Raw genomic sequence first — 14,164 nt, forward strand, 5'->3', positions numbered from 1 at the left:
CCCAGAATCTGAGTAGTGTTAGAGCTGGGGAGAATATTAGAACAGAGGATGTCAGAGCTACAGGGCCCTCAGACAGAATGTTACAGCTTGGAAAGAGCTTAGAATATAGAATGTCAGAGATAGAGTATGGGGGTGGTGGTGGTAGGGTGCGTGCATGTGTGGGCAGGTGAGTGGCATCTTAGAACATGGAGTCTGAGTTCTGAGGGCCTTAGAAAATACATCAGAGCTAGACGTGTGCCTTAGAACGTAGAATGTCAGAGCTGGAGGGATCTTTTAGAACAGAGAATGTCAGAATTGGTAAAGACTCTCACAACCAAGTATAACAGCTGGGAAAGCTTTTAGAACATATCAGTGTGTATGTGCACGCGCATGCCTGAGCCTCTGGATGGGTGTGGCACCTTAAAACAGTCTTTCTGAGCTCTGAGGACCCTTAGGTCATAGAATGTGAGAGTAGAAAGGGTGAATGTCAGAGCTGGAGTGTACGTGTGTGGGTTATCACCTTAGAACATAGACTGAGTTCTGAGAGTTCTTAACATAGTGTCAGAATTGGAGGGAGGAAGGAGGTGCTTCTTAGAACAATAGTGTCAATCTCAAATAGAAATGGAGGCCAGTACATAAGTATCCCTGTGTGTGGCATGTTGACTTAGTTTTAAAATTTAATGTTATTTATGTCTTATTGTAGTTTTTGGTTAAATATTTCTCAATTACATTTTAATGTGATTCAGCGTGCACTCAGGAGTGTTGCAGCCGCACACCTTGGCTTCAGAATTCGGCATGCTGGAACTGGAAGGGTTTCTTAGAGCAAAGAAAGTTGGACCTGGAAGAGACTTTAGCACTAGGAATGTCAGAGTTGGGTGGGATCTTAGAATATTGATTCAGACTCTCAGAGCAGGGAAGGCTCTTAAGAAAACAGGCTGTCAGGGGAGTGTGTGTGTGTGTGTGTGTGTGTGTGTGTGTGTGTGTGTGTGTGCCTGTAATTTTACTACACAAATACAGGAATTAAGAGGGCCCTTAGATGAGATTGTCTAATACAAGTCCCTTATTTGAAAGAGGAGGAGGGCCTGAAGTCTAGAAGTGACTTCTCCCTCACTTCTGCCTCAAGTCACATCAGCAGAGCTAAGATTGGTAATCTGGCCTCCTCCTTCCCCTCAGGCCCCTCTCCCCAACCACTTGGGTTTCCATAGCGCTCTGGGAAATCCAATTATCTGAAGTGTCTAGAGGAGCTAGATACTATCATCACTCTCCTAGGGGAAGAATTAGGTAAAATTTTTGCCTTTTAATTTGCTGTTTTCCTATCCAACTTCTGCCCCAAATACTAACCCAAGTGGAGACACATTTGGAGATGAAGGTGACCTTACAACCTAGAATGTCAGGGCTGGAGGGGCCTCAGAACAGAGAAATCAGAGCCAGGAAGGATCTAAGAATGCCAGAGCTGGAAGGGACCTTAGAACAGAGAATGTCAGGGCTGGGAAGGGATCTTAGAATGTGGGGGAGGGGTGTCCTTTGGAACAGAGAATGTCAAGAGCTGGGTTGGGGGCATCGGGTAGTCCTTTAGAGAGTGCTCAGTCCAAGATCCTTGTTTTCCAGAGGAAGAAAATGAGGCGCAAAAAGGTTTAAAATGATATGCTTCAGGTGATACACAGCAGAGTAGGGCTAGAATCCTATGTCTCCTACTTTTAGGCCAATGCTCTTGCTACTTTGGGTTGCAGCATTCACTGTCCCCCTCCCCTCCACTTCTAGCCTTCCCCCAGACCATTGGCACTGCCTCCTCTACAATCTAACTTGATCCAGAAGCAGCCCCTCCCCCTTCTATTCCTCCTTCTGTCGCCCCCCCCCCATCTAGGCCAGGATAGTTGGCTGACTTCAGCAGGTGCGGACTTCCATCCTAGACCTCTTTCTGAAAGGGCACCCTCCCCCAGTCCATTCATGCCCCTAGAAAATGATCTCCTAGTCCCCGCGGACTCCTGGCTTCCTAGGTGGCCTTCTACGCGCTACAAGGCGAAACAGCTGACTATGGAGCAGGGAAATGCGCCGCAGTAGGGGCCAGTATTGACCCTCCATTCCCAGCGGAGCCGAGTTGGGCCCAGAGCCAAGGGCAGGGGAGGAGTTCGGCGGGCTAGGGCGGGGAAGCGGTTCCCTTTAAGAAGCGCTGGCCAGCCTAGCCTTCTCGCTCCGGCGCTGGAGAACAGAGCGGAGCAGAGCTGTGACAGTCTGTGCAGGGCAGAGGAGGGCGGAGCATCTGGCTGCCTGGGACCCGAAGGAGAGGAACATCTGGGGAGGCGATCCGTAGCTCCTAGTCCACTGATAGCTGCGTCCCCTGCCCCAGGAAGACATGGAAGAATACGCAGAACCAGGTAGAGAGAGGGAGACGAGACCCGGCTGGAGCCGGAGAGGGCCCATTAACTCTTGGCCCAGGGAACGCTTTGCAGGGCAGGGAAGTCGCCAGATCTCGGGGGACCCACAAGGGAGTGGGCGGTGAGGAAGGGGAGGCGGGGCACAAGAGAAGGCAGCAAAGGGATTTTCCATGTCCAGGAAAAGTAGATGAAGGTGGCCGTCTGGAGAGGGGGTTAGCACTTTTGGGTTTTTGTAAGATATCCGCCGAATTTACGCACCCCTGGCCTCAGTTTCCCCATCAGCGTGGGCCACAGAACGAATTTCCCTCTGGCCCTCTTCCATCAACTTCCTGTGGGCCTCTCTAAAGGAGCCCATGTCAATGGGGTCTGACGTAGTACTCTAGGCTTGTGCGCCGGTCTTAGTTTGGGGAGGAGGGGTTTGTGGGAGAAGCTGAGTCAGGTGTGTGAGGGAGAAGTACATTATTTAATTTTCAGGCTGGTTCATTATCTTCTTGTCTCGATCTGTAACCCATAATCTCCTTCTCTATAGCATCTCAAGGAGTGCTACCTCTTCTCTTCCCTCTCCCCTTTCCTTTCCCTCCCGTCGAAACCTTTCCTCCCATCCCCTTTCCTCCCTTCCCTTCCATTTTCTGACCCTCTCCTCCCTTCCCCTTTCACTATCTGATACCTGTCTTGCTCCCCTCTACCTCACTGGCACTATCATCTCTCAGTGGTGCCAGGCTGGCCAGCAGGACAGCAAGGACCAATTTGCATTCAGGTCCCTGAGAAAAGGAGAAGCCACCAAGTACTGTCCATGGTAGGGGGTTGGCCAAGAATGTGTGCAAAGAGGCACAATTCTAATGCTGAGAAACATAAAGCTGTGCTCTTCCTTAGATGGGTTGAGAGGCCGTTTGCTGAGTCAGTGTGTACATTTGGGGAGATGGGGGTGTCTCCAGCTGGACCTTTGGCCTTGAGACTCACTCAAGATTAATTTTATCCCCTGCTCATTTCCCACCACCCATGCCCAAACTCCTTGAGGGCAGGGGCTGTTTTATTTGTCTTTTTATCTCCAGCACGATGCCTGACACAGAGTAAGTCCTTAATAAATCTTTGTTGATTGATTAATGTCCTCTGAGGGAATCTTGTCCAGGTGTATTTGAACCTGTGTGCCCGAGACCCCTAAATTCCCATCCTACTTAAATCAGGTCTAATAATTTAAATCCTCCCACTCTTGAATAGCTTGACCTACAGTTTTATACTTGGCTCATAGAATTAACCTCATCTAGTCCAACACCCTCATTTTATAGATGAGGAAACTGAGTCTTAGAGACATGCAGTGACTTCCCCAGGGTTACACAGGTAGTGAATAGCAGAACTGGGGCTTGACCCCAAGTTTCCTGATCCCAAATCTAGCATTCTTTCCATGGTGCCATACTGTCTCTCCACTTTACCCTCTGCATGGCCCCAGAATGAAGGACCTGTTGTTCCCAGGGTCCACTAATTCCCTGGTCTCAGGGGCCAAATCTAGGTGAGTGAGTCAGCTCTTGTGGCAGCTTCCAGGAGCCAGATAACTTTCCAACCAGCAACAATACAGGTAGTTGTGTGTGGAAGAGATAGGGGGGTAAGGAGGTAATCAGATCCTGAGTTCAAAGCACAGGGCCAGGGGCCAGGAGAGATGACTGGAGCAGGGTGTGCCTTCCTGAGAGCATCAAGTGTCCAGCCAGGGCCAGAGCTGGACCCTGAAGACAAAGGAGTGGTTAGGACACCTGGGTCCTGGTCCCAAGAGAATGTCCTAATCTACAGGATAGAAAGCCTGAGTAGTCCTGGCTTTTAATTTCGGTGACCTAGGGAAAGTGACCAAACCATTCTGGGGCTCAGCTTCTCTTTACTTCTTCTTTTAAAAGTTCTATTTATGTCCTTTTTCTTTAATTTTTAAAATGGATCCTTTTTGTTTTTACATTGCATTAATTTCCCAAGATATCCCCCCCTTCTCTGAGAGTTATCCTTTAGAAAAGGATAAAAATAAAAGAAGGGGAGGGGAAAGTAGTTTAGCAAAACTGACATTGATCAATCCCATCTGATAGTACACGCTGTTTCACACCCATAGTCCTCCACCTCTGTACAGATGCCAGGAAGGTATACTTTTCAGGGCCAAGCTTGGCTATCATAATCACATAGCATTCAATGCCTTTTTGTTTTATATCAAAGTAATTTTTGGATTCTCTTCCACCCCTACCTTTGTGACAAAGAAAAACAGTGATGCAGTGACCAAATCTGATGGTGTTCACAACACTGTATCCCATCTGGAATAAAGAAGATGCACTTCCTTTCCTCTCTTGTGGGGCTCAATATTGCTGGCTACAATTACACCTCCTTCATTTTCTTCTTTTCCTCTATGTTACTTATTGTCTGTTTCTCTCCTTTTTTGATTACTTCACTGCATCATTTTATCCAAATCTTCCCATGGTTCTCTCAGATTCCCTTCCTGTAAAATGGGAGGAATAATTCTTATCTCCATCCCACAGGACTGTAGCAAAGGTCTAGGGAAAGCTGGGCCTATACGCACTTAGTGCCTAAGAGGCACACAATTCCATTTCAAATCAATACTTATCCAATGCCAATTATGTGTGAGGCCCTTGGCAAAATACTCCTGAAGATGAGTCAGACCAGACTTTTGTCCTTGAAGAGTTTACAGGCTGGTCAGGGAGATGAGGTATATACATAGGTAGAATGTAAGTGCTTCAAAAGCAGGATTGTATCATTCTTTGTATCTGTAGCATCAGTTTCTAGTGCAGAGCCTGACACATATGCTTGTTGATTGGTTGATCAATAATTCTAGCATAAAGCACTATATGGGAAGGATAACAATGTTTTATGTATTCAGAAGAAGGAACTGTGTCAGTGTAGGGAGGGAAGATCAAAGAATTTTTTTCTGGAGGAAGTGGCATTTGAGCTGGACCTTGAAATGGGTACAATTGTACTGAACTTGGAATAATGGGACCCAAGTTCAAATCCTGGCTCTGATGTCTACTACTTGTGTGACCTTGAACTTCACTGTGATCCTCAGTCTACTGGCTATAAGAGGAGGAAGTTGGACTAGATGATCTCCAAAGTCCCTTTTGACTCTAGATCGAATGTGCTATGATACATTCAGAGGAAGCCTGGTGGAGATCCAAAGGATGTCAGGTGACCTGGATTGAAACCCCACCTCTTATGTTTACTACCCATGTGTGACTTGGAGAACATTACTATTCCCTCCTGGGTCTTGTATGGAGAGCATTAGATAGACTAGATACCTCTGAGGTCCCTTCTAACTCTAGAGATCCAAGGATCATTGGATCCTAAGGATCCTTCACAATCCCTTGAAGTCCTTGGAGCCTTAGTTTCCTCATCTGTAAAATGGGGTTAACAGCATTTGCACTACCCACCTCTCAAGGACATTCTGGAGAAAGTACTTTGCAAAACCCTCCAAGCACTAGAGAAATATGAGGTACTGCTATCTCAGAGCCCAAGAGCCCTGTGTTTGTATTCGCTAACATACTGTATTCTCTGTCACTATCCTTGGAATATTCTATTCAATTCAAATAAACATCGTTTAAGTGCCTAGTATTTCCAGAGCATTTTATTTTGCAGAATTGAGGATACTAGGATCCTACATGTAGAGCTGGAAGAGACCTCAGAAGCCAACCAGTGCAACATAATCTCCTCTATAACAGAAGAGGAAATTAGCTAAAGGAGGTTAAGTGACTTGTCCAAGGTCACGCATCAGAGCTGGAATTTGAATTTAAGTCCTTTGACTCCAGACCCAGTGCCCTTTCTGCTATACTGTATTGTCTCTCAAAGATAAGTGGGAGCTGATATTTTTAGCTGTTGTTTTCAGAGGAGATCCTTGAAGAAGAGAAGTTGTGATCCCAAGGCAGAGGACTGATGAGAATTCTCCTCCCTTTTCTACCCAATCTGTCTCCAGAGTGTCTGGATCAGCAAGAAGCGTGCATGATGACCTGCCCGATCCTGTCCTGATCCAAATTCTGGCCTCACTGCCTGCCACTGAGCTGGTGCACATATGCCGCCTGGTGTGTCTGCAGTGGAAAGCCCTGGTGGATGGTGCTGCGCTTTGGGTCTTCAAGTGCCAGCAGGAAGGACTGGCAAGGGAAGATCAGGTTGAGGAGGATCGGGAAAACTGGATGCTCTTCTACTTCCTCAGCAAGCGGAAAAGGAATCTGCTCAAGAACGTTTTTGGAGAAGGTAAAGAAAAGTGACCTGGGGAGGAAGGGGAGTGAAGGGAAGGAGAGAGGAGAGAAGAGAGGGAAAGGGAAGGAGGAAGGGAAAGGAGAGGAGAGAAAGGAAAGAGAAAGGATATGGGAGAGAAAGAGAGGAAAGGATAAAGGGAAGGGAGGGGACTTGAAAGGAGAGGGGAAGGAAAGGGGAGGGAGGAGAGTATAGGGGAGGGGAAGGAAAGAGAAGGGGAGGGGCAACTAAAAGGGAAGAGGAGGAGGGAAAGGAAAAAGGGAGATGAAAGAGGAGGGGAAGAAGATGGAAGGGAGAAAGAAGGGGAAGTAAAAGCGGAGGGAAAAGAGAGGAGAGAGAGGGAAGGAAAGTCAGAAATATAGATTTTAACTTGTAACCACCACCACCACCCTTCCCCCACCTGGCAACTGAGGCAAGTAAAGGGACATCTGATTGATCAGCAATAAAAGTGCCTGTGTCATTGGCAATGGAGGTGGATAGGTTTGGGGACAGGCTGTAGGCTACACGGATTTGCATGTCACCTCATCCCCCTACTCACCCACCACCTCCATAGGGTCACCCCTAAATAACCTTAGTTGAATTCGACTCTCATTTTAGTGTCTGTGTCTAAACACCAGCATCTAATGTCTTATTTAGACCCATAGAATTTTTAGAGCTGGAAGGAACCTCAGAGGGCACCCAGGCCAACCTGTATCCAGGTAGGACCTCTTCAGTATCCCCTGACAAGTGGCCAGCCAACTTCAGGCTGAGCAGCCTGCAATTCTTGGTTCTAACCCCAGCTTTCTTCCCATATCCCCACCACACTTAGAACTGTGTGATTCCTGGCCAAGTCATTCCACCTCTGTGTGCCTCAGTTTCCTCATCTGTAAAATGAAGTTGTTAGAATAGATTTCTTTTTCCTTTTCTTTTTTTTAGGCAATTGGGGTTAAGTGATTTGCCCAGGGTCACACAGCTAGTAAGTGTCAAATGTTTGGTCTGAGGCCAGATTTGAACGCAGGTCCTCCTGACTTCAGGGCCGGTGCTCTATCCACTGCTGCCCCTAGACTATATTTCTAAGGACACTTTCAGTTCTAGATCTCATGACAGCCAGTAGTAGGGAATTCACTACTCCTGAGGCTGCCTAGTGTTCTTGGATGCTTCTAAGTATCCAAAGTATCCAAAAATATGGAAGCTTCTTACATCAAACCAACACTTGCCTGCCCTTGGTTCTATCCTTTAGAGTCAGGGAGAATAAGACTAAATCCTCTTTCCTGAGTCAGCCCTTCAAATACCTGAAGATAGAGATCATGCCACCCCACCCCATGCCACACACATCCCTGGCCCAAATCTCCTGTCCAGGTTAACCAGCTCCAGCTCCTTTAAATTATCTTCCTATGCCATGGAATTGAGGTGCTCTACCATCTTAACTGCCTTCATCTGCACACTCCTCAGCTTATCAATGTCCTACCTAAAATGTGGGGGCCTGGAACGGAATTCAGGACCTTGGATAGGGACTGATGTAGCCTGAAAATACCACACCCTCTTTTGGCATATTGACTTATACTGAACTGTGGCCCACTCAGAGCCCCAGATCTTTTTTCCACAGGTACTATTGTCTAGTCCAGAGGTGTCCTCCTACCCCATCCCCCATGGGCTATAATGAACCAGATTAAAATGTTATTGGGAAATATTTAACAGAATTAATTAAAGAATGCAATAGAACATAGATAATGTTAATATGTTTTTCTAAGCCAATATGTGGCCCACAGGGATCCTTATGTATGGTTTGGTGGCCCCTGCTTCTATTTTAGTTTGACACCACTGGTCTAGCCCTATACTCTACTTATAGCTTTTTTTTTTTAATCCAAGAGCAGGACTTTACATCTATCTATACTAAATTATATATTAATAGATTCAGCCCAACATAGAGATAGAAGCTGTGAGATGTCAAGGACCTGAGTTTGTATCCAGGCACTATCACTTTCTGTCCATATGACCAATCATTTCATCACTGACCTCAGTTTCCTCAACTGTAAAATAAGGGAGTTGGGCTGGATGACCTCTAAAATCCTTTCTACCTCTAAATCTGGACTCCTAAGGGTTGCTGTGATTTTTTGGGGATCTTAGTTTAGTCATCCAATTTGTTGACTATCCCTTCCATATTTGACCCATTTCTTCCCTTCTGAGAATGAGGGTCTAAGCAGTTATTGGAGAAAGGTGTCCTAAAAGTGTGGATTCAAATCTCTTGTACTTCCCTGCCTCTCAAAGAAGAAAGGAACTAGGAGCCCATTTCTGGCTCTTTCAGTGTAAAGACAAACTTCTGAACAATTGGAAATGTCCAGAAGTGAAATGGACTGCCCCTGCAAGGAGTGGGCTTTTTTTCCCCAGAAGGAAGATGCATCATTTCAAGCAAAGGCTGAATGTCCACTTAGTTTAGATATGCTTTAGAAGGATTTCTTTCTTTTCTTTTCTTTTCTTTTCTTTATTAGGAAGGGTCCCTACAACTCTGAAATTCTGTGAGGGGGATTGGGGAAGAGCTCAGAGTGTTCAGGACAAAGACCCTCCTTGTGCTTGTGGGATACGGGCTAGGCTGTTTGAAGGCAAGGGTTGTTTCACTTCTACCTTTGTATCCCTAGTGCCTAGTATAGTGCTTTGGCACATAATGCTTAATAAATACTTGTTTGATTGATTCATAGGGGCTAGGAAAAAATGAGGGATGGTACTTTGTGACTTAACAAAGTACTTTATGACTCAGGGACTGTCCTTCTTTAATTCACTGGGCCCAGGAGAAAAAGGAGGTATGGTGGTGCTCAGATGCTCAGAAGCCCCACTCCTTGTTCTAACCACTAGACCAGGCCTAGGTCAAGCCTGGATTCTCAAGCAGCCAGTCCTAGTTTACATTTCTTGTTTTTAAAGATCTTTTTCAATCTCAAGCCAAAGCAGTACCCGCTTTTCTCTCCACACTACGCAGCCTTGGGCCCAGTTGATTTAAAGAAGGGAAATCAGATGTGCCATGGCTGCAACGGATGGGCAGGCTCTGCTTTTGACTCCCTACAGATGATTTCGAGGCCTGGGAAGAGGTCGAGAATGGTGGAGATGGCTGGAAGGTGGAGGAAATTCCTGGAGACAATGGCTTTGATTTTCCGGAGGATGAGAATGTCAAGAAATACTTTGTTACTTCTTATGAGTAAGGGAACAGGATGGAACCTGGGTAGGGGAAAGGAGCGGGATGCCAGGGGTGGGTTTCACTTCCATTAACCCCTTCTCTCTAAGGTGGTGCCGCAAAGCCCAAGTTATTAACCTACAGGCAGAGGGGTACTGGGAAGAAATGATGGACACTCTGCAGCCCTCTATCGTGGTGAAGGACTGGTGAGGGACACACCGTTGGGGTGCAGATGCAGGAACCATGGAGGTGGGGTGGAAAACTTTCAGCTCTGCCAACTGGGAAACAGCTGGAGTTGACTGGGAGGGCTAAGGCTGAGGAGTGGGCCAGGGCATGGAATGCCTTCCTCCACTTTCCGAGAACTGTGGTAACTTGCTGGCCTCCTTTCTGTAGAGGGGGTGGGAGAGAGGATGGAAGGGTACTAGGCTGGGCAGGAAGGGATGGTGGATCAAGGGGTATGGCTGAGGTGAGCTGGTGGCCAGGATGTAGAATCTATCACCCCCCTTCTGAGACCTGCAGGGACTTGTTGGTTCTTTGGGAGTAGGGGGAGGAGGTGGGAGTGAGTGAGGGTGGAAGAGTCCTAGGGAGGGAAGAAAAGGGTGGGATTGGGAGCCAGGCTGAGGAGAGGGCTCCCCTGTAGGTACTCGAGTAGGAGTGATGCCGGCTGCCTATATGAGCTGTGTGTGAAACTGCTGTCGGAGAATGATGATGTGCTGGCCGAATATAGGAGCGACACGGTGGCGTTGCCGGCGGGCCGAGAGTCGGGTTGGAGTGAGGTGACTAATGTAACATGATGATTCAGGGCCAGCCTGGGCTTAATTAGACAAAGGCATAGAGCAGAGGGGACTGGGAGTGGGCTGGGGGCTTCTTCCTTCTTGGGGAGGTTGGGGGAAGGCCTGTCTGGCAGGACCTTGGCTGAGCCTAAGAAAAGGGGCCAGCTCTGGGGCAAGGAAACTAAGGAGAGGTGGAAGGCAGCAGATACGAAGTTTAAGTCCCTCATGGAGCATACAGCCTATGGCTGGTGACGGTGGGTAAAACAAAAATCATTAACTGAGAAGCATAGAGTAAGTAGGAAAGAAATGAAGTAATCTGATTTGGAGGGATCTGTACAATTCCTTGGAAGGAATTGCTATATGTAACCTGGAGCATAGAAGAGAAGGCTTGCATGGAGCAAGACTGTTGCCTCAAAGGATTTGAGGGGCAGTTGCCTGGAAGAGGAATGGGCTCATTCTCACCCCTGGGACCAAGCAGAATGTAGAATAGTGAGGAGAAATTGTAGAGGTTTAATGTAAAGGGTAATTTTCCCCACAACTGGAGTTGTCCAAGAGGGTGACAGGGGACTCATCTTTAAGTCAAAGTGAGGTGATTCCTTAGCAAGGATGTTGTAGAGGGTTTTTTAGTCATGCAGAGCTTAGACTAGATGGTCTTTGAGGTCCCTTCCCACTTGAAATTAGGGCTTGAACCCGCGTAGCAAATGGATAGAGATGGGGACAGGGCCAAAGTAGTAGGGAGGAGGCTAGAGCCCCAAGGACAGGGACTCAGAAACCAGTTCTGTTCTCTCCCTGAAATCTGAGAAGTATATATATATATATATATATATATATATATATATATATATATATATATATATATATATATATATATATATATATATATATATATATATATATATATATATATATAGTCTCCTAGGACAGACAGAGGAAGGGCTGGGCTGACTCAGAACAGGGGTCAGTGGTAGGGGTAGGGGCTGGGGGGGGATGAGAAGGAAAGAAGGTTCATGGGCTAAGAGCTGTTTCCTACCTTCAGGGCTAGAAAAGGCAAAAAGGTTGAAGTAGGCTGGTCTGGGAACAAGAGAGCTCAAGACAGGTAGTTCTTTCCTTGGACTGGAAAGATTCCAAACCAGATCCACAGTGCCCTAGTTCTGTAGCCGGTCTCTGTTGCTAACCAGGTCCCAAGTATGTAAAGCCCTGACTAAGGGAGGACAGAGCTCAAAGACTGGATTTGGGAAGCACTGGTGGGTAGAGCAATCTCTACACTCAGGAAATTCATTTTCTAACTCAGTACAAAATCATAACATCATAGACAGAGTTGGAAGGGACCACAGAGGTCATCTACTTCAGGTCCCTGAGTTTGCCATTAACTGTGGTCCTGAGAGGTTATCACTCCAGGTCCCACAGGTAACAAATAAGTGGAGCTGGGATATGCTCCAAGTTCCTCCAATACTGCATCCATTGCAGGGGAAGAAAATTTAGGGACTCTTTCTTCCCCTGAAAAGTGTCAGAAAGCTATTTCAAACTATGAAAATTAAGGCTATGGGAAAGAAGGGAGGGGTGTGTGTGTGTGTGTGTGTGTGTGTGTGTGTGTGTTGAAGAAGGGTCTTAAAAATACTGTAAAGGATGGGATTCATTGAGAGAGATTAGAGTAAATGTGGCAGAAATGAGGCTGGAGAGGAGTGGGAGCCACGGAGCAGGTTTGCTGGGATGAATACGTGAACAAATATTTATTAAAGTACTTATGAGTTCAGAGCACTGTGCTAGGTATTGGGGGTGGTGGTGGAGATGATATAAAGAAGAGAAGATATGGATGGCCCTTATCTTCATGGAGGTTATGGTCTAGTGGTGGTGAGTAAGCTGAAAACATGGATAACTGTCATGTAGAAGTCCCTGTTGGGAAGGAAAAGGAAGAGAGGGGGCTTTGAAAGCTTTGGTTTTATCTTTGTCTCCTTTGTTGTAATGGGTGCTGCTGAGAGCCAGGAAGGGTGTGTGTGTGTGTGTGTGTGTGTGTGTGTGTGTGTGTGTGTATGACCCTGCTTTCCATCTCCCCAGATCTCTCACACCTTCACAAACTATGGGCCAGGAGTTCGATTTATCCGCTTTGAGCATGGAGGCCAGGACACAGTCTACTGGAAGGGTTGGTTTGGTGTCCGGGTAACCAACAGCAGTGTGATGGTGAACCCCTAACCTGATCCAGGTCCTCCTCCCCTCGGGCTAGGAGCTATCTCAGCTGTGGGTGTTGCTCTGTAGGATGGAGAAGGGCTCAGTTTTAGAGTTTTCACCCTTCCCTCAGCCCTTGACTCTTGGGGAAACCTGGGGGGGGGTTGAGGCTGGAAGCTAGGCTTTGTGTCTCTACACTATGCACTCTCTGATTTCTGTCTTTCTTTCTTGGGTGTCCCTCTCATTCTCCTTATACCCTGCTCCCATGGGAACTCCTAAAGGTGAGGGAAGAGTGCTCATTAGCTTATATCTGCATATTACTTGCATGTCTGCCCAACCATTTTTTCTTCTGATCAAAGTTTGCCAGTACGAATTAGATCAGAATGCCTGGGAAAAAAAAAAAAGGCTTCATTGGGCCCCAACCCTTTTAGTTTCTAGAACTGGGATCAATCCAGGCTCTGTTGTGCCTTGGGACTCATGTGAGGGCCTGGGAGCTGGGGCTAGGCTCAGCAGCCACAGAACAAGGGCTGGGATTGTGAAGGCTGGAGGAGATAAGGAGAAAGAGAATCAGAGAGCTGGGAACCTGGAGCCTGGCTGATACTTGAGCATTCCGGAGGCAGGAACCAGAGAAACCAAGAAAATCTTTATCTGGCCCAACCCATTCCTTCAGCCCTCTTGGAATGCGCCCCCCCCCCCAGCTCCTACATCTTTGCATAAATCGAGGCTGAAACACCAGCCCATCTCTCCCCAGCACTATCTACATAAATTAAGCTCCCATTCACTCTGCAGTTGCACCTTTGATCATGGTGGCCCATGGGGAGGTGGGGCTACTTCCTGCCTAGAAATGTGGTTGCTAACATCCCTGGCTCCATTGGTCAAGCCTCTTTTCCTCCAAAGGATGGTCTCAACCCTTTAATAGCCAATGTTAGCTAGTTTCCTTCTTCTATGGAGTTGGGGGCAGATTCCTAGTCCATAAGCTATCTGGCTTTTCTGCCACCCACCTTGGTTGAGGCTGAGGGGACCTAAAATGTGCTGAATTGGTGCCTCTGGAGGAGGACAATTAATAAAACCACTGTGTCTGCTGCCATTGGGTCCCGGCTCTCTCTGGGGACCTTTGGTGGCTGGGTCAGGCCACTGGCACCATCTGCCAGTAACAAGTTGGATAGAGTCTCTCGCTGATGTGTCCCTGTGCTGAGATGAGAGCAAATTTTCAGGAGTGTCTCATGTTGAGGGTGACAAGCTACTGAAGATCATTGCATTTTGGAGCAGGAAAGGACCTTAGAAGCCATCTTGTCCAACCCCCTTGTTTTACAGATGAGGGAAGTAGGTTGAGAGGAGTGAAGTGATTTGCCCATCGTACAGTGAAGAAGACACCGGATTAGAGTCAGTCACTCCATTTCTCTTGATCTCACTTTCCTCATCTGCCAAATGAGGGGGTTGGATTTGATGAGCCCCAAGGACCCTTCAAACTCTCTTACGATCTCCGCAGAGGATGTGACCAACAG

At 47.2% G+C, this 14,164-nt stretch overlaps 1 protein-coding gene across 1 annotated transcript; it reads left to right on the top strand.

Moving 5' to 3' along the window:
- The first annotated feature begins 154 nt into the window (after positions 1-154).
- Positions 155-13,746, top strand: FBXO2 (F-box protein 2). Its single transcript, XM_020979597.1, has 7 exons — positions 155-166; positions 2,041-2,354; positions 6,301-6,578; positions 9,618-9,747; positions 9,834-9,929; positions 10,364-10,499; positions 12,552-13,746. Exons 1-7 carry the CDS (start codon positions 155-157, stop codon positions 12,684-12,686), a joined length of 1,101 nt encoding a protein of 366 aa, XP_020835256.1. The 3' UTR covers positions 12,687-13,746.
- Positions 13,747-14,164: the final 418 nt, after the last annotated feature.

Source organism: Phascolarctos cinereus, unplaced genomic scaffold (assembly GCF_003287225.1).
Source record: "Phascolarctos cinereus isolate Bilbo 61053 unplaced genomic scaffold, phaCin_HiC Scaffold_726;HRSCAF=1367, whole genome shotgun sequence".
NCBI classification, from domain to species: domain Eukaryota; kingdom Metazoa; phylum Chordata; class Mammalia; order Diprotodontia; family Phascolarctidae; genus Phascolarctos; species Phascolarctos cinereus.

What these genes read in the sequence shown, in the direction of transcription:
- FBXO2 (XM_020979597.1), top strand. An exon ending in GGAAGAATACGCAGAACCAG is followed by an intron (nt 2,355 to 6,300) that starts GTAGAGAGAGGG and finishes ATCTGTCTCCAG; the next exon opens with AGTGTCTGGATCAGCAAGAA. An exon ending in TCTATCGTGGTGAAGGACTG is followed by an intron (nt 9,930 to 10,363) that starts GTGAGGGACACA and finishes GCTCCCCTGTAG; the next exon opens with GTACTCGAGTAGGAGTGATG.